The sequence below is a fragment of the Sinohyriopsis cumingii genome, chromosome 8 (assembly GCF_028554795.1).
Source record: "Sinohyriopsis cumingii isolate HCF-2022 chromosome 8, ASM2855479v2, whole genome shotgun sequence".
Classification (NCBI taxonomy): Eukaryota; Metazoa; Mollusca; class Bivalvia; order Unionida; family Unionidae; genus Sinohyriopsis; species Sinohyriopsis cumingii.
Genome location: NC_142968.1, coordinates 60244166 through 60265949, shown reverse-complemented (window position 1 = coordinate 60265949; position 21784 = coordinate 60244166). Strand labels below are relative to the sequence as shown.

At 35.8% G+C, this 21784-nt stretch overlaps 1 protein-coding gene across 3 annotated transcripts in view; it reads left to right on the top strand.

Annotated features, from left to right (window-relative positions):
* Positions 1–21784, top strand: part of LOC149793644 (uncharacterized) — a 106904-nt gene that overhangs the window by 20351 nt on the left and 64769 nt on the right. For all 3 annotated transcript variants that reach the window (XM_089967623.1, XM_089967625.1, XM_089967624.1), the window contains 2 exons: positions 4253–4327; positions 16889–17203. In XM_089967623.1, coding sequence (XP_089823749.1) covers positions 4264–4327; positions 16889–17203 — 379 coding nt within the window. In that variant the 5' untranslated portion in view covers positions 4253–4263. The remainder of the gene's footprint in view (positions 1–4252; positions 4328–16888; positions 17204–21784) is intronic.

Here is a 21784-nt window from a genome sequence, read left to right as displayed (position 1 = left end):
ACTCTTTTCATGTTTTCAATGAACAGAATATGTTGTGATTATAATGTTTACACTGAAATGGAATTAAATAATTAGAACGTGACTTTCACACAGGAAGACGTTTAATTGGTGTTTATTTCATTCTCTGTTGCCACCTGTTAGCATTTACCAGAAGTTTTCATTGATCGCTATTTCACCAGACTGTTTATTTACAGTAAACTGACAACTATTTATCATAAAACTTACATAATATATGATATCTTTAAACAGAGGTCTCGCTAGGATTTTAAAACTGGGTCTTTCTGCCTCTGAATTCAATCACTAAATATCAGTACATTTTCTCACTCGGCCGCCAGTCGAAGCCTTTGAACTAGCCGCCTAGCTGTTGCATCATGTTCTTTTTTTTAAAAAATGTACTCTTATAAAATGGCAACAGTACATCAAAGAGTCTTTCAGTCACTGAATTCTGTCATTGTAAGTATCAGCACAGTTAACTGATCAACACATTTTCCCACAAAGCAGGTGGCTGAAACAGGACCGGCAAATCTTTGAATTTTCCCGCGCACCTGTTACATGTGTACGGAGGACTCCACCCTCAGTGATTTTATGCGTCCCAGATAAAAAATTGGTGTCCAAATACGCGTAATTAAGCGTTTTCGAGATCAGTGAAATTAACTCTTCTTTAGAACTTGCAAATTTCAAAATATGGATTATATTTTTACGGGCATTAATCATCATTTTCGATGATAAAACGAGCAATGTATCAAGGTTTAATTTATCAATTCTTATCGTAATTTTTTCATGTTCAGCATATTTTAAAGATATTTTAAATACATTTTCTCTGGAAAAAATTGGGAGCCAAGACAGACACCGCATTATAAGCGAGATCGCGAGTTATCCGGGCGCGAGTCATCGAGGGAGCGGTGTGTGTGTGTGTATATATATATATATATATATATAATAGTGTTTCTGACAGCTGCATTTAATTCAGTTATCTTCAGGGACAAGTGACATTCTAGTTGGTGGAGCATTGGACTAATAATCCAAGGATCATGGGTTAGATACCCACCTAGTCCAAGCTAACTCAGCTGCATGTGTGTTGGCGTGGGAAAAGACACTAAGTGGGCCCCGCTGATCTACCACAATTTACATTCACATATTGACCACGTCCCAGTTAGTGATTCACATGGTATGTGATTTATATGGGTGGAATAGTAAAACAAGACCACAGTTATCTGTATTTTGAATGACACTTGAAATGTGGGCAAATATATTGTACCTCAGTGTGTTTTTCCTTAAATTTGTGTATTGATTAGTAATAACATTTATGCAATCAAACTTTGGACTTGGTGATATGTATTCCTATATATTGAGTGTGTTTTTGGTCACAATCTCACTTAAAGGATGCATGTTTTAAAACATCTGTTTATGCTATTTGAAAAGATATTTGGATGAAATAAACAGCATTTAATATGCTAGAAACAACATCAGAGAACCTTGCCAGAGAATGTTGATTTTAAGGCCAGGCTTTCTTTTATGTCCTAAGAAAAATGTCTAATAGTAAGCATAACTTGTGATTATGATACATGTAGTACGTTGACAGCTTCTTTATCAATTGATTAACAAATCAAAATATCAAAAACAGGTGGTTGATTTAACTGGAAAAGGCTTTTGGCAGTCATATTTATGATATCATTTTCTTTTTTAAAATGAAAAATATTTCTGTATTTCTGAAAAACTGACACAGGACATTTTTATTTAACTTTTTTCCAGTTTTTGACATTTGCAATTTTACAATCATACTTTTAAGAAATCAGGCAAGGCTTTTTTTAACTGACTTTCTTAATGCTTTCTTTCAGAAGTCTGTTCTTAACAGAGGTTTCCAGTACCTGTATTGCCTCTGGCATGACTGGAAACAAAGAGATAATGTCTTTAAATTTACAAGCAGGCAATACTTGTTTTTCCCCTTTAGCAGAATTTGAGATAACAGTACCACACACTAGCAGTGGTAGCCTGCAGACAGTAGTGGCAGCATTGGTTTTATGTGTTGGACTTGGCCAAAAGTTTGGATTTGCCCATAGATCAGGTGGCTTATCATTATTGTGGCCCTCACATTATAATATTAACTTAGAACCAGCAGCGCATCTGACCTTGGGTAGATTGCCAGATCAATCTGAGACTGGGTTTTATCATTCTTATCACATTGTCTTCACAAGTATCATGTCTCTAAAAGGTTGGTATGGTAATGAATTTGGAAAATAAAATGGGTTGTTTCCTGTTTCTTCATGTTCTGTTCATAGCTTGAAATAATCCTGACACATTTGCTCACAATTTTATCATTTAGCTTATTGTGATAAAAGCTAGGAAACAAATGTATTGCATTACTGTTTTAGATTGAATTGTGTGGTATGAAAAGTCACTTTATGTTTTACACAAAAGTTTAGTTTTCTTCTGCATATACAGCAATTTTGACAAGAAATGGATCCATTAGAAACATATTGGACCATATGTATGATATGTTTTTGGTTTGAAAAGTTATGGGGTGTTTGTTTGACTATCTGAAACTGTATAAGTGTACATTTGTGTGAAAGACCATTGACACTGACCTTTAAAGTTATAAAAGGACTAAGTGGGCTTTTGATTGCTCACCCACTGATACAAGTCCAATAGATTTATGCAAGTGTGATTTGCAAAGAATGGTAATCTGGACTTGTTCTTTCACAATTGACCAAATTCTCATGGTTGAATTTCTGGAATTCGTGTGCAGATTGTTTTGCTCTTTTTGATGGCAGCCTGTCTTGTTTTTTGTGGGGGTAGGGGCATTGTAATGGCTACAGGATTGAATTATCTTAATTACAGGATGTTTGCTATCTAAATTGGTCTAATTCTATCTGGCAGTTTTTAACAAGTCCTTAGGTTGCAGGTTGTCATTTTTGAGGTCACAGCAGCAATATTTAATAGTAGATCAGCTTCATTTCTAGAAACTTTTAAATAATTTCATTCTTGCCAGGTTTGTATCAAGGATGTGCGATTCTGAAAATCCTGCTAAAACTGAAAATGTAATGATCATTTTTAAATTCATGTAGACATTATCATCCAGAAAATTAAGATTGGACAAAAATTATCATGAATCATACCTGCATTACTTACAACAAATATTGAAATTACCCATTTGCTTCTGTACAGTGTTTCTGCAGTGGACAAGTAGGCTGGCTGATTCTGACAGGTTGATTCAGACCAAATGCAGGCTTATTCGGACCATGTGAAATATAAGAAAAGCAATGAAACATGTATATATTTTTGTCATTATTAGTACTTTTGCAGACATAGTAAGAGGATGTTAAAGGTCCACTTTCAGCTCAAAATATTATATTATCTTGTGAATAAATTCTCAAACCAGTAAGCCAGATTATTTCATTTTCATTTTAAATCTTTGAAATTTTTAAAATATTAATGGACATAAGGATTTTATTTAAAGTACATATTAAGTCCATTAAAAGCTTGATTTCTGAATGGAGAGAACCAAATTTACTAAATCACTGATGCAATCCCAATTCCAGGATGCTTTCTTCACAGTTTGTATGAGGGGCCCCGAGTGGCCGAGTGGTCTAAAGCGCTCACCATTCCGGATCACTGCCATCTCACTTCTGTCTGCATGGGTTCGAGTCCAAGGCTCAGCTAGCGTGGGTACGTGGGAAAGCCTGCCAGTAGCTTCTCGTGGGTTGGTTGTTCTTCCCTGGGTTTTCCAGGGTTTTTCCTCCACCAGTTATACTGGCTGCCATGTATAGCCTATCTTGTGCTGAAAAATGGCGTTAAACCCTAGAACAACAACAACAGTTTGTATCGGTTATTGCATTCATGTTGCAAAATATCCATATGAAATTATTTTTAGCTTGAGTATGTCCATCACAAGAAGTCCATGTGAATATTTTTCAGTACAAATTCAAACATTTTTTATGTACTTTAAAGCAAATATACTTTTCCTTTCAAGACTCATCTATTCTTGCTGATACAAATCTTTACATACATACATGCACTTGAGATTTTGTGAATAATTGTGCATATTTTGAGTTTATACTACATGATTGTGTGCCTCATTTTGGTAACAGATTGTTTGATGTTTGCTTGAATTGTTTGCTGTGATGAATACATATTCCTTGCAGGCTTTAACATACAAGAAATAATTACACTCTGCTGATCATTTAGATCAGGTTTGTATTAAGTTCATATATTGTCAGTGAGAATTTATTATTATTTATGTGTTTCTTTTCAGTTGTGATAGAGATGAATATAATTTCAAACTCTTTTTTTCTGCTTGCCCTGATATTGGAATGTGATTTCACTACACGTAAGCATGCCATCTCTCTCTCTCCCTCTGCTCGCTCTCTCTTTTTCTTAGTATGTATGTGCGTCCATATATATATATATATATATATATATATATATATATATATATATATATATATATAAATATATGTTATGCATCCCAGTTGTACAAGAAATTTTGCTCTTGTCCACATTTCACATTTTACTGGCTTTGCATGGTTTTTTTGCATGTGGTTTATATACTAAAAGTTTAGAATCCTGAAGCTTTGTTGGAGATGCGTCTTGATGAGAAGTACTTCCTCAATGCAGAAATTAGTTGACCACTGAATAGCATTTTAATGATTATTCATTTTATGTTGTGATATGTTCCCCTCAATAAGTTAAACGTGTAGTGCACATTTAACATATTACATTTTTTGGTCTTTCATTCAATAAAATGATATGAGAGACAGCACAGTGTACTATTAAATATTTAATAAAATGTTATCATTGAAAACTTTCATGCTGTCTTTCTCTCTCTTTCTCTCCCATTACTTTTGCCTGTCATCCACCCATCCCTTGCAGTGTTTTAAATTTAAATTGTTAAAATATTTTAGTGTAACTAAAAACATGTTTTAGAGTACTAGCAAGACTCCCAGAGAGTTCCTAGCAAGTTTACTGATGACTTGACTGTCAACACAGTCTTAATTCCTACTAAATGTTGCCTTTATTCATATGTTTCATTTACATCATAAATTAGAGGGCAACACTATTGTCCACATGCAGTGATACTTGCCAAATAAATGTTTTGTACATAAACTGTTGGTATGAAGGTGAAACATGTCACTTGTCAAAGTAGATTAGGACACCTTGAGACCTGCCACACTCTATTTGTGAGAAAAAGGTCCATAATTGGAGATGGGAGGAGAATGATTTTTATTGATCATGCCCTCTTGAATTGTTGGCATTTGTATGCCAGGATACCTATTATGATCTGAAATTTTTAACCCAGTGTCCAGATATACCTTTGGCACCATTAAATTCTTGCATTTCTTTGTCTACGTTAACTGCAGCTGGCAAATGTGCAATCCTGAAATCAATAGAACTTACATCTCTGGCACAGAATGCATTGAAGAACCTCTAGCAGGTTCATTTGTGATGCTTTCCACAAAGAGGCCTTCTAATTCATCCCATAGTTGTGCAAGAGTGAGTGTTGGGGGGAGGTGGGTTGGTATCCCTGTCATTAGCATGAGCTTGGGGATGTTTGAGATGTTGCAGCCAACATTTGGCTTTGAAGTGACTTCACATTGGGAGCTTTTCTAGTAGTTGGTCAAACACAAACACATCTTTTTGATATCATTTTGAAATAAATTCACAGGAAGCATTCATGTTCCAAGTACTTCTGAAGCCTTTCTATGGCTTTTTAGCAAGAACATCCTAACCCCAGCATTATTTCATAAAATACCATATTCTAGTCATACAGAATTTGAAATCATATGTTGGTTCTAAAACCAAAAGAGTATATTCATTAGTGTTTTTTGTAAGTGTATACATTAATCTGAAATCACAAATTTGTAAATTGCCATTTAAAAGTTATCATAAGATATTTTTGGTCAGTGTTCACATTGTGAAAATAAAATAAAAATAAAAAAGAATTCTGATCATTGTTTTGAGCAGTATAACAAAGTTCTTGAAGCAAACACAGGCGTTAAAATTTGGAACCGGAGAGATAAAGAATTGGCACAAAGTTGGTTCTCAGTAAATATTTATGGTTATGATTTTAAATTGACAAACATGGTAGATCAATCCTCCGTTCTTTGTTATGACAATATTAATATTGATATTCACAAAGAAAATGACGTGAGTCAAATTTCTTTTCTTCCAAATTCTGCAAAATTGTTTAACATTTATCTCTTATTCACTTATACTGAATGTGAAATATTTTAATTTAATATTTATAAATGAGAACCAAACCCCAAATAGACAGCCCAAGTTTGATAATATCTCAATCATTCTCACAGTCAAGAATGTCAAGTCTAGCCTTGAGAATGTATTACACATAATAAATGTTAAAAATATACTAAAATTGTGTGCATACACTGCATCATCTGCCACTAATAATGGCATTATAGTGGCAGTGCTGTCCAGTGAACTGAAACTTTGCTGTAGGAATGAATTGGTGTACTCATAATGCAAAATAATGCAAACAGCGCTACTCTAGTCCAGTTGTCTTTTACAAAAGTCTTTAAAAATGAGATGACATGCTGAACTAATGGAGAAACTACAAAAACTTTGTTAGTACTGTAGCTAAATCCATAAACAAATTTTGAACTTGCGTACTTACCAGTCATGTGACCTTTGTGTCATGGGATACCTAAGGTTCACTAAAATAATAATTAAAGCGTCATATCATAAACAAACATCTTACTAATTGGTAAAATACCCTATCTTGGTCCATATGAATGTGGCTATCATATTTATCTAAATTATGAAATAAAAATTTTCTTTTGTTTTCATGCTTTGTTCAGTGGCAGAGAGAAATGCTTTTCATCTTCTACTTTGTTAGTATAAAAGGTGCAGTATCTAGCATCTATCTGATGGGATAGCAGGTGTTTAGGACCAATATATTTAAAGAATCAGCACTATTCAGATTTGGCATACACACCTTTTTGCTTGTAATGGCAGCATTATGGCTTTAAAGTGAAACATTTTAATGATTTCTGTTTTGACTGTTGTTAATTTCTTCTTCAGATACATTACTTGATCATTATACCTTAGGAGAACTATTACTTCCTCACAAATTCAGCCTTCCCAGGCTAAAACATTTTAGCTAAAAAGCTAAGAGAGTGACAGAGTGATCTCTACTACTTATGCTTGTGTCTAGTACCATGCTCTCAATAGACTGAGAGGCCTCCAAATCCACATACAAGTATTATGCAAGTTACTACCATAAACCAAGGTGGATGAGTGTTCTCTTTGAAGAAAGATATACTCTGTGATCTGTAAATTTATAACTTTTCTTTCTTCACTGAGAAAGTTCAGTCTTTTTATCATCATCACTTTGACATCCTCACACACCTTGACACCCTGGGTATGTAGCTGCATGCATCACTATTGGGTCTGCTTACATTAATATAGCTGTATTTAAATAATACAGTTCTGGTATGTGACATAGAAACTCATAATATTACGTATAATATCTGCTGTGGTCAGATATCTAAAGGTAAACGTTCTATATTAGTCTAGTCTTACCATCTACTTTGTGATTATATATGCGACACTGCAGGTTTTACTGGTATAGGCCGTTATTTGGCCCAATCACATTAAAATAAAATCTCCGCTGTCCTTTGTGAAGATCTGATGATGACGTCTTAGGGATCATGTTCTGGTGATTTTTGAATTAGCCATTGGAAATGCAGCTTTAAAAAATCTGAAAGTGAATCACATCATTTGGTGGACATTCATGCTCTTCATCCACACTGCTCAGTCGCCAATGCAAAGATATAAAACTTCATCTGATTGGCTGATACAACTAACACTTATGGTAATAACATCGGTTACCAGAACGTGACCCCTAAGCGGTCACGGTCAGACCTTCATGTATGAATGTGGAGATCTGATTTTAATAAGATTGTCATTCTACCTTCCATAAAGGTAACACTATCCAGTAATTGATATTAAATCATCCATTTCTTAAGTATCAATATTGATGCTTCAGTGATTAGTTTTCTGTATATAATTTATTTATAGCGTGCATTTCGTAGTTACTATAAATGATGAATTAGAATTGACATTAGCCTCCACTTTGTAGGAATTAATAGCGATGATCCAAATATTCTCCCAGTATTTGGCAGCCATGTGTGCCCTTCTAAAGGTAAATTATAATAACGTGTAACTCTGGACGTACATTCTCTGAGTTCATAGATGCACAGCACACTACACCTGCATATATTGTATGCTCTTATTTTATCTTACAGATTTAGTCCATTGGTTAGACCAAATTTGCACTTTGTAAACATTGGTTTTCAGTCCAGTGTTTCCAATCTGCATGTATGGCTTGCTCCAGTTGGCACTCTGTGAATTCATGTCAGACTTGCACATATTGGACTGATTGTCAATGAGCTGTAATACTGAGGGTAATAAAAGGGAAGGCTCAAAAGTGCACCTTCTGGGATGAAGTTGTCATCAGTATACATGCTGAAGTCAATGTGGTGAATGACTTGCATCTTGATGGCTACCATACTCAACAGTTCATCAACCAAAAAGCGATTCAGGCTATCACTCCCTCACCGCCACATGATGACAAACCTTTCTTGGCAAAACCAGTAGGCAATTTCCTGCATTGCCTCAAACACACAATATGCTTTATCACCTGCCATTGAGTGAGATCGGATCAAAAACAACCCACCTCAGTATCTATCTTGCATTTAGATACACAGACCAACTACATGGATCAAATATCCTGTACCCCATCCTTACATAATGATTTGGACAACACCATGCCAACTATAATGGCCCTGTTCTGCCAAGACCAAACTCTGTAATATGGCTCTGATCATAACAGGCCAGTACCACAGTTGATCGTCCATTGTCAGCCACCAGAATAACAATCTTTGTCCAGATTGCTGAATCCATGCCATCAAGGCACTTTTGTGGTTCAGTATAGCCTACATAGTGCCACAAAATACTAACTGCAAAGGATGCCCATCTTAATGCCTAAGTACCCAAAGGATATCACTTCACTTTTTTCTCCAGCCCTTGTCATTCATTGGGAGCCTTTACTTAGCAACTGTTTGGAAGTCACTGTAACTTACTACCATAGTTGGTCATGCATGGTAAGCCAAAGTATTATGCCTTTTTTGACTACATTGGAGTGCGATAGAGATTAAAGCAAGTGTACTCAGATATTCTCTTCCATAACGGCCATATGGACTGAAGTTGTGGATCAAATGTACCCTAACCTGTCTTAGCACATAAAAGCACAATGTTATGCAAGATAAAATGGCAATCTTCTGTCAAAACCAGACTCTGCCATCCGAATTTGCAACATATCACTAGCACAGACAATCTTGCCATTTAAGTTAAAAGACTGATGGTTTTTATTCAGTAGCCTACTCTGCACCATAAGGCACTATCATGGATCAGCCACAGGTCGTTCAATACACCCAGCACTCAGTTTATGGCCCAAATACACACAGTACATAGATTCATTGCATTCTCATGGCTTTGACACTCAAGGAGAACACTCGCTTAGCTATCATATCCTAAACTTGACATTCTGTGGGCATGGTGGGCCACCCCTTTGGAAATTGTTCTCCAGTTTCATCGCAATTTTACAGGGGGTGTTTGTTGCCCGATAACCTTGGGACAACAAAGATCACGAACTCATCTTGGAAAGATCTGCATTCTTTGCATCAATCGTGCATGTGTGTCCTATAACCAGCTCCAACATATGGAATTTGATGAGTTCATTAGTGATACAATGACCCATCACTTTTGGACTTTGCCACCTGACTGCACAAGGTCAATAACAAAGCTGATCCTACCTATTATGTTGAATTATGGGCCAACTTACTTTGATCAACATTTGGTATGCCATCCTGCCATCAGTGCACTGGCACTTTTAAAGCTTAGTCTATCCATAGTTCCACAGTGTACTCAAGTCACACCATGGTCAGTTGTGTCACGTTATCAAGTTAGTATGGGCTCTTCTTGTGGGGGAAACTGTCCTGCAGATCAGATAGAAGTTCAAAGCCATGGTTCTCAAGAATCAATATGTACAGAGAAGCGGATTGCTCCACCCCAATTGCTGTCCATGCCATCAGACGTAGATCACTAGGTCAATACCAATCATAATCTAGCTTTCAGATATGTGTGAGGGGACTGCTTACGATCTGATATCATGCATTCCATTCCAGCATTTGTACACAGACCCTCACTGGGAAAATACCTCCAGTTTGTGGAGACATTTTATTTAGTACCACAATGATGCCATTCTGTGGACATTAGGTGCCTTTGTACCTTGTTGCGATGATGGCCCAGCACAGCCTATAGCCTAGTTATCTGCAAATATTATGAATCTGTCCCCAAAGAAGGAAACAATTTCTCTGCATCATCAAGAATGAACTTTGCCATTTGGTGGGGATCAAGTACAGCCATCATATATTCTGATACAGTTTTTCTTGTGCCATAGGGGACAGGTGACAAGGATCCAATGTTCTATATTCCTCCCTGGCACCATAACCTGGGCTTCTGCATCATAATCACATGGTGGATACCCATACTAGACCCAAATTGTCACTGTATCTAAGAGCCAATAATTTCAGACATAGCTTCAATTCTTGCACAACAGATTGAAAAGAGTATATCTTCTGCAGGAATAGGCATTGAAATCATTTCAGTGGGGATGTCAATGAACCATCTCTAAGCCCAAGAATCCTTTGCCTTTAGGATTAACTTAATACAACAGTAGACAGCATTGTCCACGGTCCACTATTGATGAGGCCATTACAATAATATTGTTCTCCCAATAGTGGTTGAAACTTTACTTCTTAGAACAAATAATGCAGAAAAAGGGAGCTGACAGTTTGTATGAATGTGAACACAAGTGCTGAGATGTATTTCTCACCCATGTGACAGAGAAATCTAGCTGTTTTGCTAACCTTTTCTTATGTCATTCTAGTCATCTCAGACCATTCGTCTCAGTCAAGGTATCCGTGTGCTCAGAACTACTTTAAAAAAAGAAAGCCTTGTTGTCTTCTGCTTTGCCTGATGTAGTTGTTCTAAACACAAACAACAACAACAAATATATAACAAAAAACATAGTAACTTAAGGTCAATCCGTCCTTGAGAACACACCATGCAAATCATTTCGATAGAGACACATATGGACACAATGTCTAGCTATTTGGTATTTTGCTAGTTTGTTTCACACAGCATAGTCAATTTTATCCTATATGCAGGCCTAACTCAGTACATTTTCAGGTCAGGGTCATTAAATGTAGCTAAAGCCACCTAACTAGTTTTAAATCCTTCGTGTGAAACAAATGATTTACTGTTAGCTACATTTAATGATGCTGATCTGAAAATTGACTGTGCTACAGATAGGATAAGCTTCTCATTGCTTTGTGGAATGAAATATGACAGAAAACACTGATCTATGCACATAGACAAGGCCTACACGCTTCATAGCCTGGTGGAGAGACAAATAATATAACCCCTTGACTGGAATTTCCCTGTCTTGGTCCAAAATCCCTACAAAGATTCTATTAAGCAAGAGACAATCGAGCTATGCATATTACCGGCCACAAAAATCCCAATGCTCTCAACAACTACAGAAACTTAGGAAAAGCCAGAAATTTGTGATGTCAAATATGCTTTCTTCTAATTTTCTTAAGCATCTGAAATTGTCGTCCAGTTGAATCAGATATATAATCTTTAATGACAAATAATGCACTTACCGGCCTGAAGGAATCATTTATTCATCCACACATTAATCCATAAGCAAATTTCACTGTAGCACTTGCCATATTTCCAAGACAGAAAAATACATTTTCATAGAAACCGTGAACTTGAAAGTTCAGCACGTGGTTATCTGCTATGGTACGTATTTGGAGGGTCTTTCATACACGGGGGGTAATTTTACAATCAATATTAATTACAACACAAGTATGTCACAAAACAGTTTCACCTCCTCCAAAGAAAAGGAGAGTTGTATACGATAGTGACATATATCTAATTACCCATAAATAATCTGATGCAACATGTTACTCTTCATTACAATTTGTACTAAGTATAACTACAGCAGAGATGTGTACCCAGTATCATTTCATTATTTACTATGTAACTTATTAAAATTGGAATTGATGAAAATGAAACATTTCCTTGTAAAAATATTAATTATTTATTGTTAACTTCATATAACACCCATATATTAAATGTACTAATACCTCATTACTATGCAATATTTTATTTTGTTACTTTTCTTTGCTCACACGTATAAACTGTGTACTTTGGATGCAACCGTCTCACCACAGCCCTCATTAACATATTTGTTTTAATGAGTCGCATGTAAACATTTGGACGTGAACTATATTACACTAGTGAAGAGTTCTTTTTACCTGAAAGGAAAATATTTGGTGAGAAAAATAATCTATGTTTGGGTTTGGACCGAGACGAGGACATTCCAGTCACATGGTTACATTATGTGGGGAGACAAATATTGTAACCCCTTGACTGGGATTTCCTTGTCTTGGTCCAAACTCCAGCATAGATTCTCTATGTCTCTTTCCGTCATGCCAGTGGGCAGTGGCTCATTTAGAATTGTATTTTGCATATCAGTATCTTAGAAATGTTAGCCATAAGGAAAAAAGCATTCCATTGATGGCATGATAATCTACATTATATCAGACAACTCTACTGTGGTTAATTATCTCAGATGGCAGGGAGGAACAAAATCACCAGACTTTCGCATTCTTCTCTGGGAACTTCTAAGCTGATGACATCAATGATAATTCCAAATATTCCATATTCTAGGCTGACTACAGATATTAGCGGACTTGCTATCCCAGAAATTCAACTACTACAAGCAGAATGGTCACTTTATCTGTCAGTTTTGAATCTCATATGTGCCAGCTGGAAATAACCAATGGCTGATCTATTGGTGATAAGGAGAATACAAAACTCACAACCTTTGTCGCACCAGTTCCAGATCCGAAGGCCATGGGCAGTCAGTGCTCTTTCCATATATTGGAACTGCTTTTATGCGTATGCTCACCATCCAACACACGTTTCTAAGCATGATACAGAAAGCAAAAAGATCAGAGTGTCACCTCATCCTGATTGCTCCCCTCAAATGGATAAGAAATTTGTAGATCAAAGAGGACAAGGTTGACATATCAACGCAGACACTATCATCATGGATAAAATGGGCTATTCGTTCAACATATCCTGAAATAACCCCAGATCAAATGAATTTGCTATGCATTTCTGCTTATGAAGTTAGGGCAGTCACCACCACCATTGCATTTGAGCAAAACTTCCCTAATTGACATTATCCATGCTGTGGGATGGAAAATTAGAGTCTACTTTCTCCAGCTTATCTCAGAGACCTTTCACTCCAAAAAATTCAACTCAACCTGGTGACCTGGTGGGACCTATAACCATGGTACCTTCCTGGGTTGTTCAACAGCTGTATAATGATGCCACTTGACAACTTAAACTGGATTTGTTGGAGGGAAAGTTTTCCCATTCGAAGCCACTCCCCAACGAATGGTGTCTGTTCTCTGGTTGGGTTAGCAAGAGGTTATCTCACATACCTTAAGGAACCGGATATTACCTCTCTGGGGTAAGGGGATGTAACTTCCTTCACCTCTTACTAATTCTCCTAACGTATTTATGATTGGTTAACATATCTGATGAAGAAACCAATTTATACTAGTACAACATATTTCTTCAATAATACTTACCTGACTTGAATGCAGTTATACTCTACCAGACTCCATGCAGATATATTCATATAGAAAGTATGCCTTCCACTCCAGTAGTAACTGAAGTATTCACTTGATTTTGGTCCAACCCCATTATCAAGGGGAGATCTCTGTTACCTACATTGGCAGATAACGTTTAATTTTTCAGCTACAACATTTTAGCTTGGGAGAGCTGGATTTGTGAGGCATTAGTTTTCCTACAGTATTGTGATCGAAAAAGTGTAATCGAGGAAACTTATTTTGCTAGGAAAAATAGGTTTCTCTTGCTGTGACTGAAGAGGATTCTATATGTTAACTAAGCTCCCATCATATTAAAATGTATGTACCTATTTTGAAGAAGCTTCCTTTTAACAGTACTCAACTTTTCCTAAATAATACTACTTTCAATTGCACTTAGTGAATATATCATGGATAATATTGTCAGATTGTTAATATCTGTATCCTTTACATTTGATTTACTTTTAAACTGCTGTATCTCTTTTCTTAGTATCAAGAGAAGTAAACACTTCACTCAGTCAGCAAGGCTGTTCCACTTTATTTTATATGGCAAGGTAGAGAAGTCTTGTAATGTGTTATTAACTACACCACTCCCTCGATAACTTGCGCACATCGGGGTCCAGAAACATCGACCGCACTATAAGTGAGGCGCGAGTTATCGAGGGACCTATAAAATAAGCCCAAAACCAATAAAGTGATTGACGACATAACGGAGACATAAGGGGGTGGGGGGTAGGCAGATTATACTGTTGAATACTCACTTTATAATTGTTCTGAGATTAACTGTTAATAAATATCTCTTCATAACGGTGTACTTTATTATTTCCTCATAGGACAACATTAATTTCAGGATAAATTACAGTATATTGAGGCGATCATTGAAAACATTATTCCACGTGGTTTCCGTTCGCTTAACATGTGTACCACTTCACACATTGTGTACTACATCACTAATTTTTATGTTGAATTGGATACATTCTAGTTTTATTGTTTGATCCAAATTAGACGTTTTTTTGTATACAAAAGATCGACTCTTTTCGAGAAACAGTGTCGATCGAACGATAGATAAATAGATTTGAATGTGATAGAAATAAAATGGAAAAAACAAAAACACAAGGGTTAATCAGTACTAACATATTTAATTGGTCTACAAATTTAAAACAACGTAAATTAGAACAAGTTAATACTTGCTGTTTGTGCCACGCTTGACAAATATCAATTCACTTTTTGAAAAAAATCAGTTATTTTGTGTGTGTGTGTGTGTGTTACTCCTTGGTTTCTCTGCCGCTGAGCAAAATCCCTCAGATTTGTCAACTGCACGAGCTTTACATAGTCAACATTTTGGGTCTCCAGCCACCTTATGGCAATATCAAAATATTTGATTGCTTCCTGTGCAGAGGGGTGGGGGGTGCAACATCTGCGTCTGCATCACTTTCAACACTTGTGTTACTCCAGTTAGAATCGTCTTCTGCTGCAAATTTGTTCGCTATAGAAATAATTATAGTTTCATCTGACATGTATTCGGCTGTGGGGCAATCATTGTCAGCACAAATCCACTCCTCCATATCATCAATAGAAACGCCCATCTCAGGACCATGAGTCTGTACGAATTTCTCCCAAACAGCCTCGGCATTAATGACATCAGTTTCACTGAAACATTCGAAGTCACTATCATCAATGTTGTCTCTGTTACTGTTTTGCTTTACGTCAAAGGCAGCTCCAAGACCCTTAATCCAGCACCCGAGGTCTCTTGTAATCGATTTTTTTTTTTAATACAACAAACACTTCCCCAAGTTGTTGATCAAAACAAAGCCGGCATGTACATGTAATTAGGTTCTCACAGAAGTACTCACGGGTTTCGATGTGACGGTCGATTGACTCTTTTCATGTTTTCAATGAACAGAATATGTTGTGATTATAATGTTTACACTGAAACGGAATTAAAGGATTAGAACGTAACTTTCACACAGGAAGACATTTAATTGGTGTTTATTTCATTCTCTGTTGCAACCTGTTAGCATTTACCAGAAGTTTTCATTGATCACTATTTCACCAGACTGTTTATTTACAGTATACTGACAACTATTTATCATAAAACTTACATAATATGTGATATCTTTAAACAGAGGTCTCGCTAGGATTTTAAAACTGGGTCTTTCTGCCTCTGAATTCAATCACTAAATATCAGTACATTTTCTCACTCGGCTGCTAGTCAAAGCCTTTGAACTAGCCGCCTAGCTGTTGCATCATGTTCTTTTTTTTTTTTTTTTAATGTACTCTTATAAAATGGCAACAATACATCAAAGAGTCTTTCAGTCACTGAATTCTGTCATTGTAAATATCAGCACAGTTAACTGATCAACACATTTTCCCACAAAGCAGGTGGCTGAAACAGGACCGGCAAATCTTTGAATTTTCCCACGCACCTATTACATGCGTACGGAGGACTCCTGCCTCAGTGACTTTCTGCGTCCCAGATCAAAAATTGGCATCCAAATACGCGTAATTAAGCGTTTTTGAGACCTCTGAAATTAATTCTTCTTTAGAACTTGCAAATTTCAAAATATGGATTATATTTTTACGGGCATTAATCATCATTTTCGATGATAAAACGAGCAATGTATCAAGGTTTAATTTATTAATTCTCATCGTAATTTTTTCATGTTCAGCATATTTTAAAGATATTTTAAATACATTTTCTCTGGAAAAAAATTGGGAGCCAAGATGGACACCGCGTTATAAGTGGGATCGCAAGTTATCTGGGCGCGAGTTATCGAAGGAGCGGTGTAACAAGGTTTCGCCAGTTTCTAGATAAACAGTGATTGGGCAGCTACCAGTTGACTGATAAATTTCCCACAGTGTAGGACAGTAATTTTGCCAACAGATGATTACTCATAATCTGCCAATCTACAATAAATGATCTATGGTATTTATGGCTAGTGGCTTCACCAAAAGTGTCTCCTAGAATTCTGCTATTAAGCAATATTAAGCCAGTTGATTTTTTTGTCACAGTCTAAAATTGTTACCATATTTATTGACTATTCAACATGACTTGAAACCCAACAGTACTTTAACAGAAAAAATTGTTTCTCAAAATATGCTATTTAATTTTATTTCAGAGATAAAATGGAAAATTGAATCAAGTGAAATGAATGTTTGTAAAGGAAGTGCTGCAAACTTCATTTGGGAATTAAGTGAAGAGGAGAGCAGTATAAGCAGACTGGAGTGGTATTTCAACAACAAAACAATTTTTACAACTTCAGGTACTGGTGAACTGAATGTAAAACCTGGTTATCAGGGAAGAATAGAGAGATTAGACAATACAGGGATACAACTTAAAAATGTATCTTTACATGATGAAGGAATATATACGTTGTTTCCAGTGACTGATTGGATCATGAGCCAGAGCATTCATATTTCTCTTCACATCCTGGGTATGTGAAAACTGTGTTTCTCAAAAATACACTTTTTGAAACTCACTGTGTCTCTAAATCTTTCTTCTGTAATAAAGCTTGTAGATCCAATGACCGAGTAATATCATTTAGAGTAATATCAATTAGAGCCTACTTCATTTGACTAAACAATATTCATGTAGTACATGATAAATTGTGTGATATTAACAACTTATTATGTTCATCACAATCATGAATACACAGATAAAGCATGTACACCTAATTCAAGCATTGTGTCAGTAGATGTGGCATCGGTAAATATTCCAAAAGGCTGTTTAAACACTGGTTCCTTTATGTCAAAATATGCATTTAATCTATGATACTCAAAAATTAGAAAAATGAAAATAAAAATACCAAACATTTTTAGCGTATTTAAAGGTGCCTGCAGTAGTTTATTGTAATTTGTTTAGCTCAACTTGTCAGAGACAGAATAGTTTATGGTATGGCCTGTTGTCTAACGTCCATCTGTCTGATAACAAATCAATTTGGAAAACGGTCATAACACTTTACACACACATTTACTGCATGGTCCAGCTGGTACTAAATGAAATTGATGCTACAACATTCAGCATGGTTACCATAGTGGCCATATTGAAAATCTTATTACGAATTGGTGCCAATCGGATGTCAAATATGGCCACCTCAGCAGCCATCTTGACATTATTGCTGCCCCACCTGAAGGAAAGTAGAGTTTTCACCAAAAGACTTCTTATGATCTCTAGTCTGTCCTAAATTAAAATGGTACCAGTCTGACATACAGTATGGATACCATGGCAGCCATCTTGAAAATCTTGGTATGAAATGGAAATAAGGCTGATCTGCCTTCCAATTTGACCACTACATCAGTCATCTTGATGTACCACTTGCTCGATAACTTGCGAACCCACCTATAATGCGGGATTAGGCATGGATCCCAATTTTTTTGTAGAAATCACCCAAAATATTGTCCCCTATTTGTTGAACTCGAAGAAAATTGTGATCACAGTTGGTAACTGAAACTTTGATATGTCGCTCATTTCATCATCGAAAATGGTAGATAGGACCTGGAATTTTGAATCAACATTATGAAGCTGTCAACTTTTAATAAGAAGTCTTAATTTATTTTACAGTTTCTTTCCAAACAACATTCTTGGTATACTTTAAATAACGATATTCAGCAAAATTTCTTTCAATGAAAATGTCACCTACTGGAGGCAGTACTTTAATAAATAAAAACCAATTAAATATTTTTTTGTCAAGTGAAATATGTATTTTAGTTCTGTCGTTTAGTTAGGTTTAAGTGTAATGATCATAAATGCAATGTGCGTGCTTGTATTCAAAAATAAAATCTGTCAGTCTAACATAACAGTTATGTCCGTGAGCATTTCTCAGAGAACCAAACTAAGTGCTGACCATGTTTTGATATCAGACTTCAGGAATTATTTGTTGCATTGTTGCACTGAATTAAAAGCTGTCCTCCTTGGTATTACCACATTAATTTCATGTTTTCTATCAAATATAGGATATGGACCAAAAGCAAAGTTAAAAGGCTTGCACATCTTATATTGTATGTCAGGTGAACTCGTTTCATTTGAACAATCGAACACTGTTATACATTCAGTTGTGTACTTAATATAATTAGATTACCTTAAATTAAGCTATCCAGTTGTAAATAAGATCGACGACATCAAGGCAAAATGAATACATAGTGAAATCAAGAGCTTTGTTTCACAGATATGGATCATTACTGAGAAGCTAGTTTCAGAAAATCTTGAATTGGCACTTATAGATATACTCAAGGATGAGAAGAAATTTCACTGTTACTTGCAATGAATAACTGGCGTCAGTATTTTACCAACTGAAAAGTACAAAACTTGAGCCTTGACATATGATTGTTGCACAAAATAAAATTTAGTTTTTGAAGACAAAAAACAGAATCTTGTTTTGTGGCATTATCAACATGTATTCTGCTTTCCAGCTCTTCAGACTCCCTGCATCAAACTCCACTTTAAAATAATAAGCAGGGAACCAGACTAATTAACAACAAAATTCAGTGACATAATACATGAATGTTTTCGCGTACTCCTGAAAGTTGTTGAAACCAGATGGAATAATGTTAACAAACTTCCAGATGTTGGGGATCTTGAAACTAACTGTAATTTATACAGAGTAATGAACAAATTCAGTAGGAAAATGCTTTATTGACAATTATTCTCAAAGCGATTATAAAACGAGTGTTCAGCCATTAAACAGCTCAACATCTGACCCACCCACGCCTTAGTTTTGTCCAGCAGTGATGGCGTAACTTCATATTTTACAGAGTCGCTAGTTTGTAAAAAGTAATCTTGTTTGGTGGTGTATCAACAGTTAGTCAAGTTCCTGGCTACTTTGACTTCCAACTTGGTAGTATACTATTAAATACCACTCTGGGAACCAGACTACTCAACAAATCAAAAAGCAGTTACATAATATACAGATGTTTTCACGTACATGTGATGGTGTTGAAACCAGTTGGAACGATCTTTCACATGTTGGACATTTTGAAAATAAATGTTATTTATACGGAATAATGAACAACTTCATTAGAAAAAGCATGTTATTAACACTTAATATCAATGTGATTGCAAAAAGAGGATTCAGTCATTAAACAGCCCAGTTCCTTAACCACCCATGTTTTTCTCGATGTTTTTTTTTTTCTTCAATTTTTGGAGGTCCCTCTGTAACTTGCACCCTTGCTTATAGTGCAGTCTATGTTTGTGGACCCCATTGTGTGCAAGTTATCGAGGGAGAGGTGTAGTTGGTACCAAATTAAAATGTTAATGTTCTGACCTACAATATGGCCAATATGATGGCCAGTTTTAAAATCTTGCTTCTGCTACTCTTCCTAGATGAATGGTCAGATCAACATAGGAATTTCATGAAAACACTTCATATGATGTTTAGTTGGTCCTAAATGAAAAAGACCGCTCTGGTGGCATAGTGGTTAGAGTGTCTGCCTCAGATAGTGGAGGTCGTGGGTTTGAACACCGGCCAAGTCATACCAAAGACTTTGAAGAATGATACTAACAGCTGCCTTGCTTGGCGCTCAGCATTAAGCGATGAGTGTTAGAACTCGTTGGCCTGGTCTCAGGATAATATGACTGGGTGGGACATGATGCTACATATCTGTGGCATGATGCCCCAATGCTAGACATCACTATAAATTACAACACTGTGAACATCGTAGTGATATGACTGAAAATGTTTTAAAGCTACTTTAAAAATCCAAATCAAACACATACACGCACAGACACACCTAAATGAAAATGTTATCCAATCATCAGACACCCACCATATTTTCATTGGTTGTCATGATGACTATTTTGGGTGTCTGATAGTCACCACTTGTCCTCAATGGATGGTCATATTCACATGGTGTTCACACCAAAAGATTTCTAATTATGTCAACCATATATACTCATATATAAGCTGAACAATTAAGGAAAAAATATAAGCCTGGAAGAAGGGAGGTTGGCTTATCCACAAGTCAGGTTCTAAATTTGAAAATTTTTAAGTTTATTATTGACCACCAAAATGACTGTAAATCTTGGGACACAAAAAAGATTTTTTTTCTTCATGTCCCAAGACATACTAAACAGTTATACAGTACTAATATTGGTTTTTTTATTATGTTGTATATGCTTATTTTCTGATTTCTCCAACATAAAATTCAATAAATTTAAATATAGACTTCATAATTCAGGGGTCTTTTCGAGTTTACCAAGGTGACTAGGCTGCACTATGATGTACAGTACTTAACTCAGTGCAGATTGTGCATGTTGTCACTTGAATCTTTGTTTTTTTCCCAAAATTAATTGATGCAGATTTTGCTTTATTGTTTCTCCCAAATCACATTCTTCCAGATCACATTTAAGCTAGATGTGCATAGCTGTTTCATTTATGTTGATGCATCCACTCACTAGTTTAATACTCTTTTTCCATGATCCTACAAACTGAGGTAATCTGTATGAAAAGGTACACTTGTTTAATTGTACAAGGAACATTGCCAGCTTATATTCATATAAATGTTACATATTCCTGAAAGAAAGGTAATACAGATGGCTAATATTGTGAATATAGATTGACTAAGATAATCATCATGCTATTTTAGTTTGTGTTTTGGATGAAAAAAATTTAAAAAATTCCACACATTGATTTATTCGGCGTCTCCTTTGTTTATAAGTGACAGATTTGTCCATTGTTTTCCAAGAGCAATCCAGGTCATTTAATTGTTAACACCCTGAAACTGGTTATGTTTAAAGGGGAATTTTCTTCGGCAGCTATACCAGTATTTAATGTATAATTGCCTTTCACTCCATAATATTTGCATGATTTCCATAACTGTGTAAAATGGGGTGTAAGTTTACTTACATCAAAGCAAACTACAGCTCAGTTTTTATGGTATTACAATAATTTTCAGAGCATTATTTTTGAAACTTCATTGTTGTATTTTGGAGATATTATTTAAGTTTAACCATTATGTAAATATTCTCACTAGCCTAAATGCGAGTGTTGAACCAAACCCTATTGGTATTTGTTGTTGTC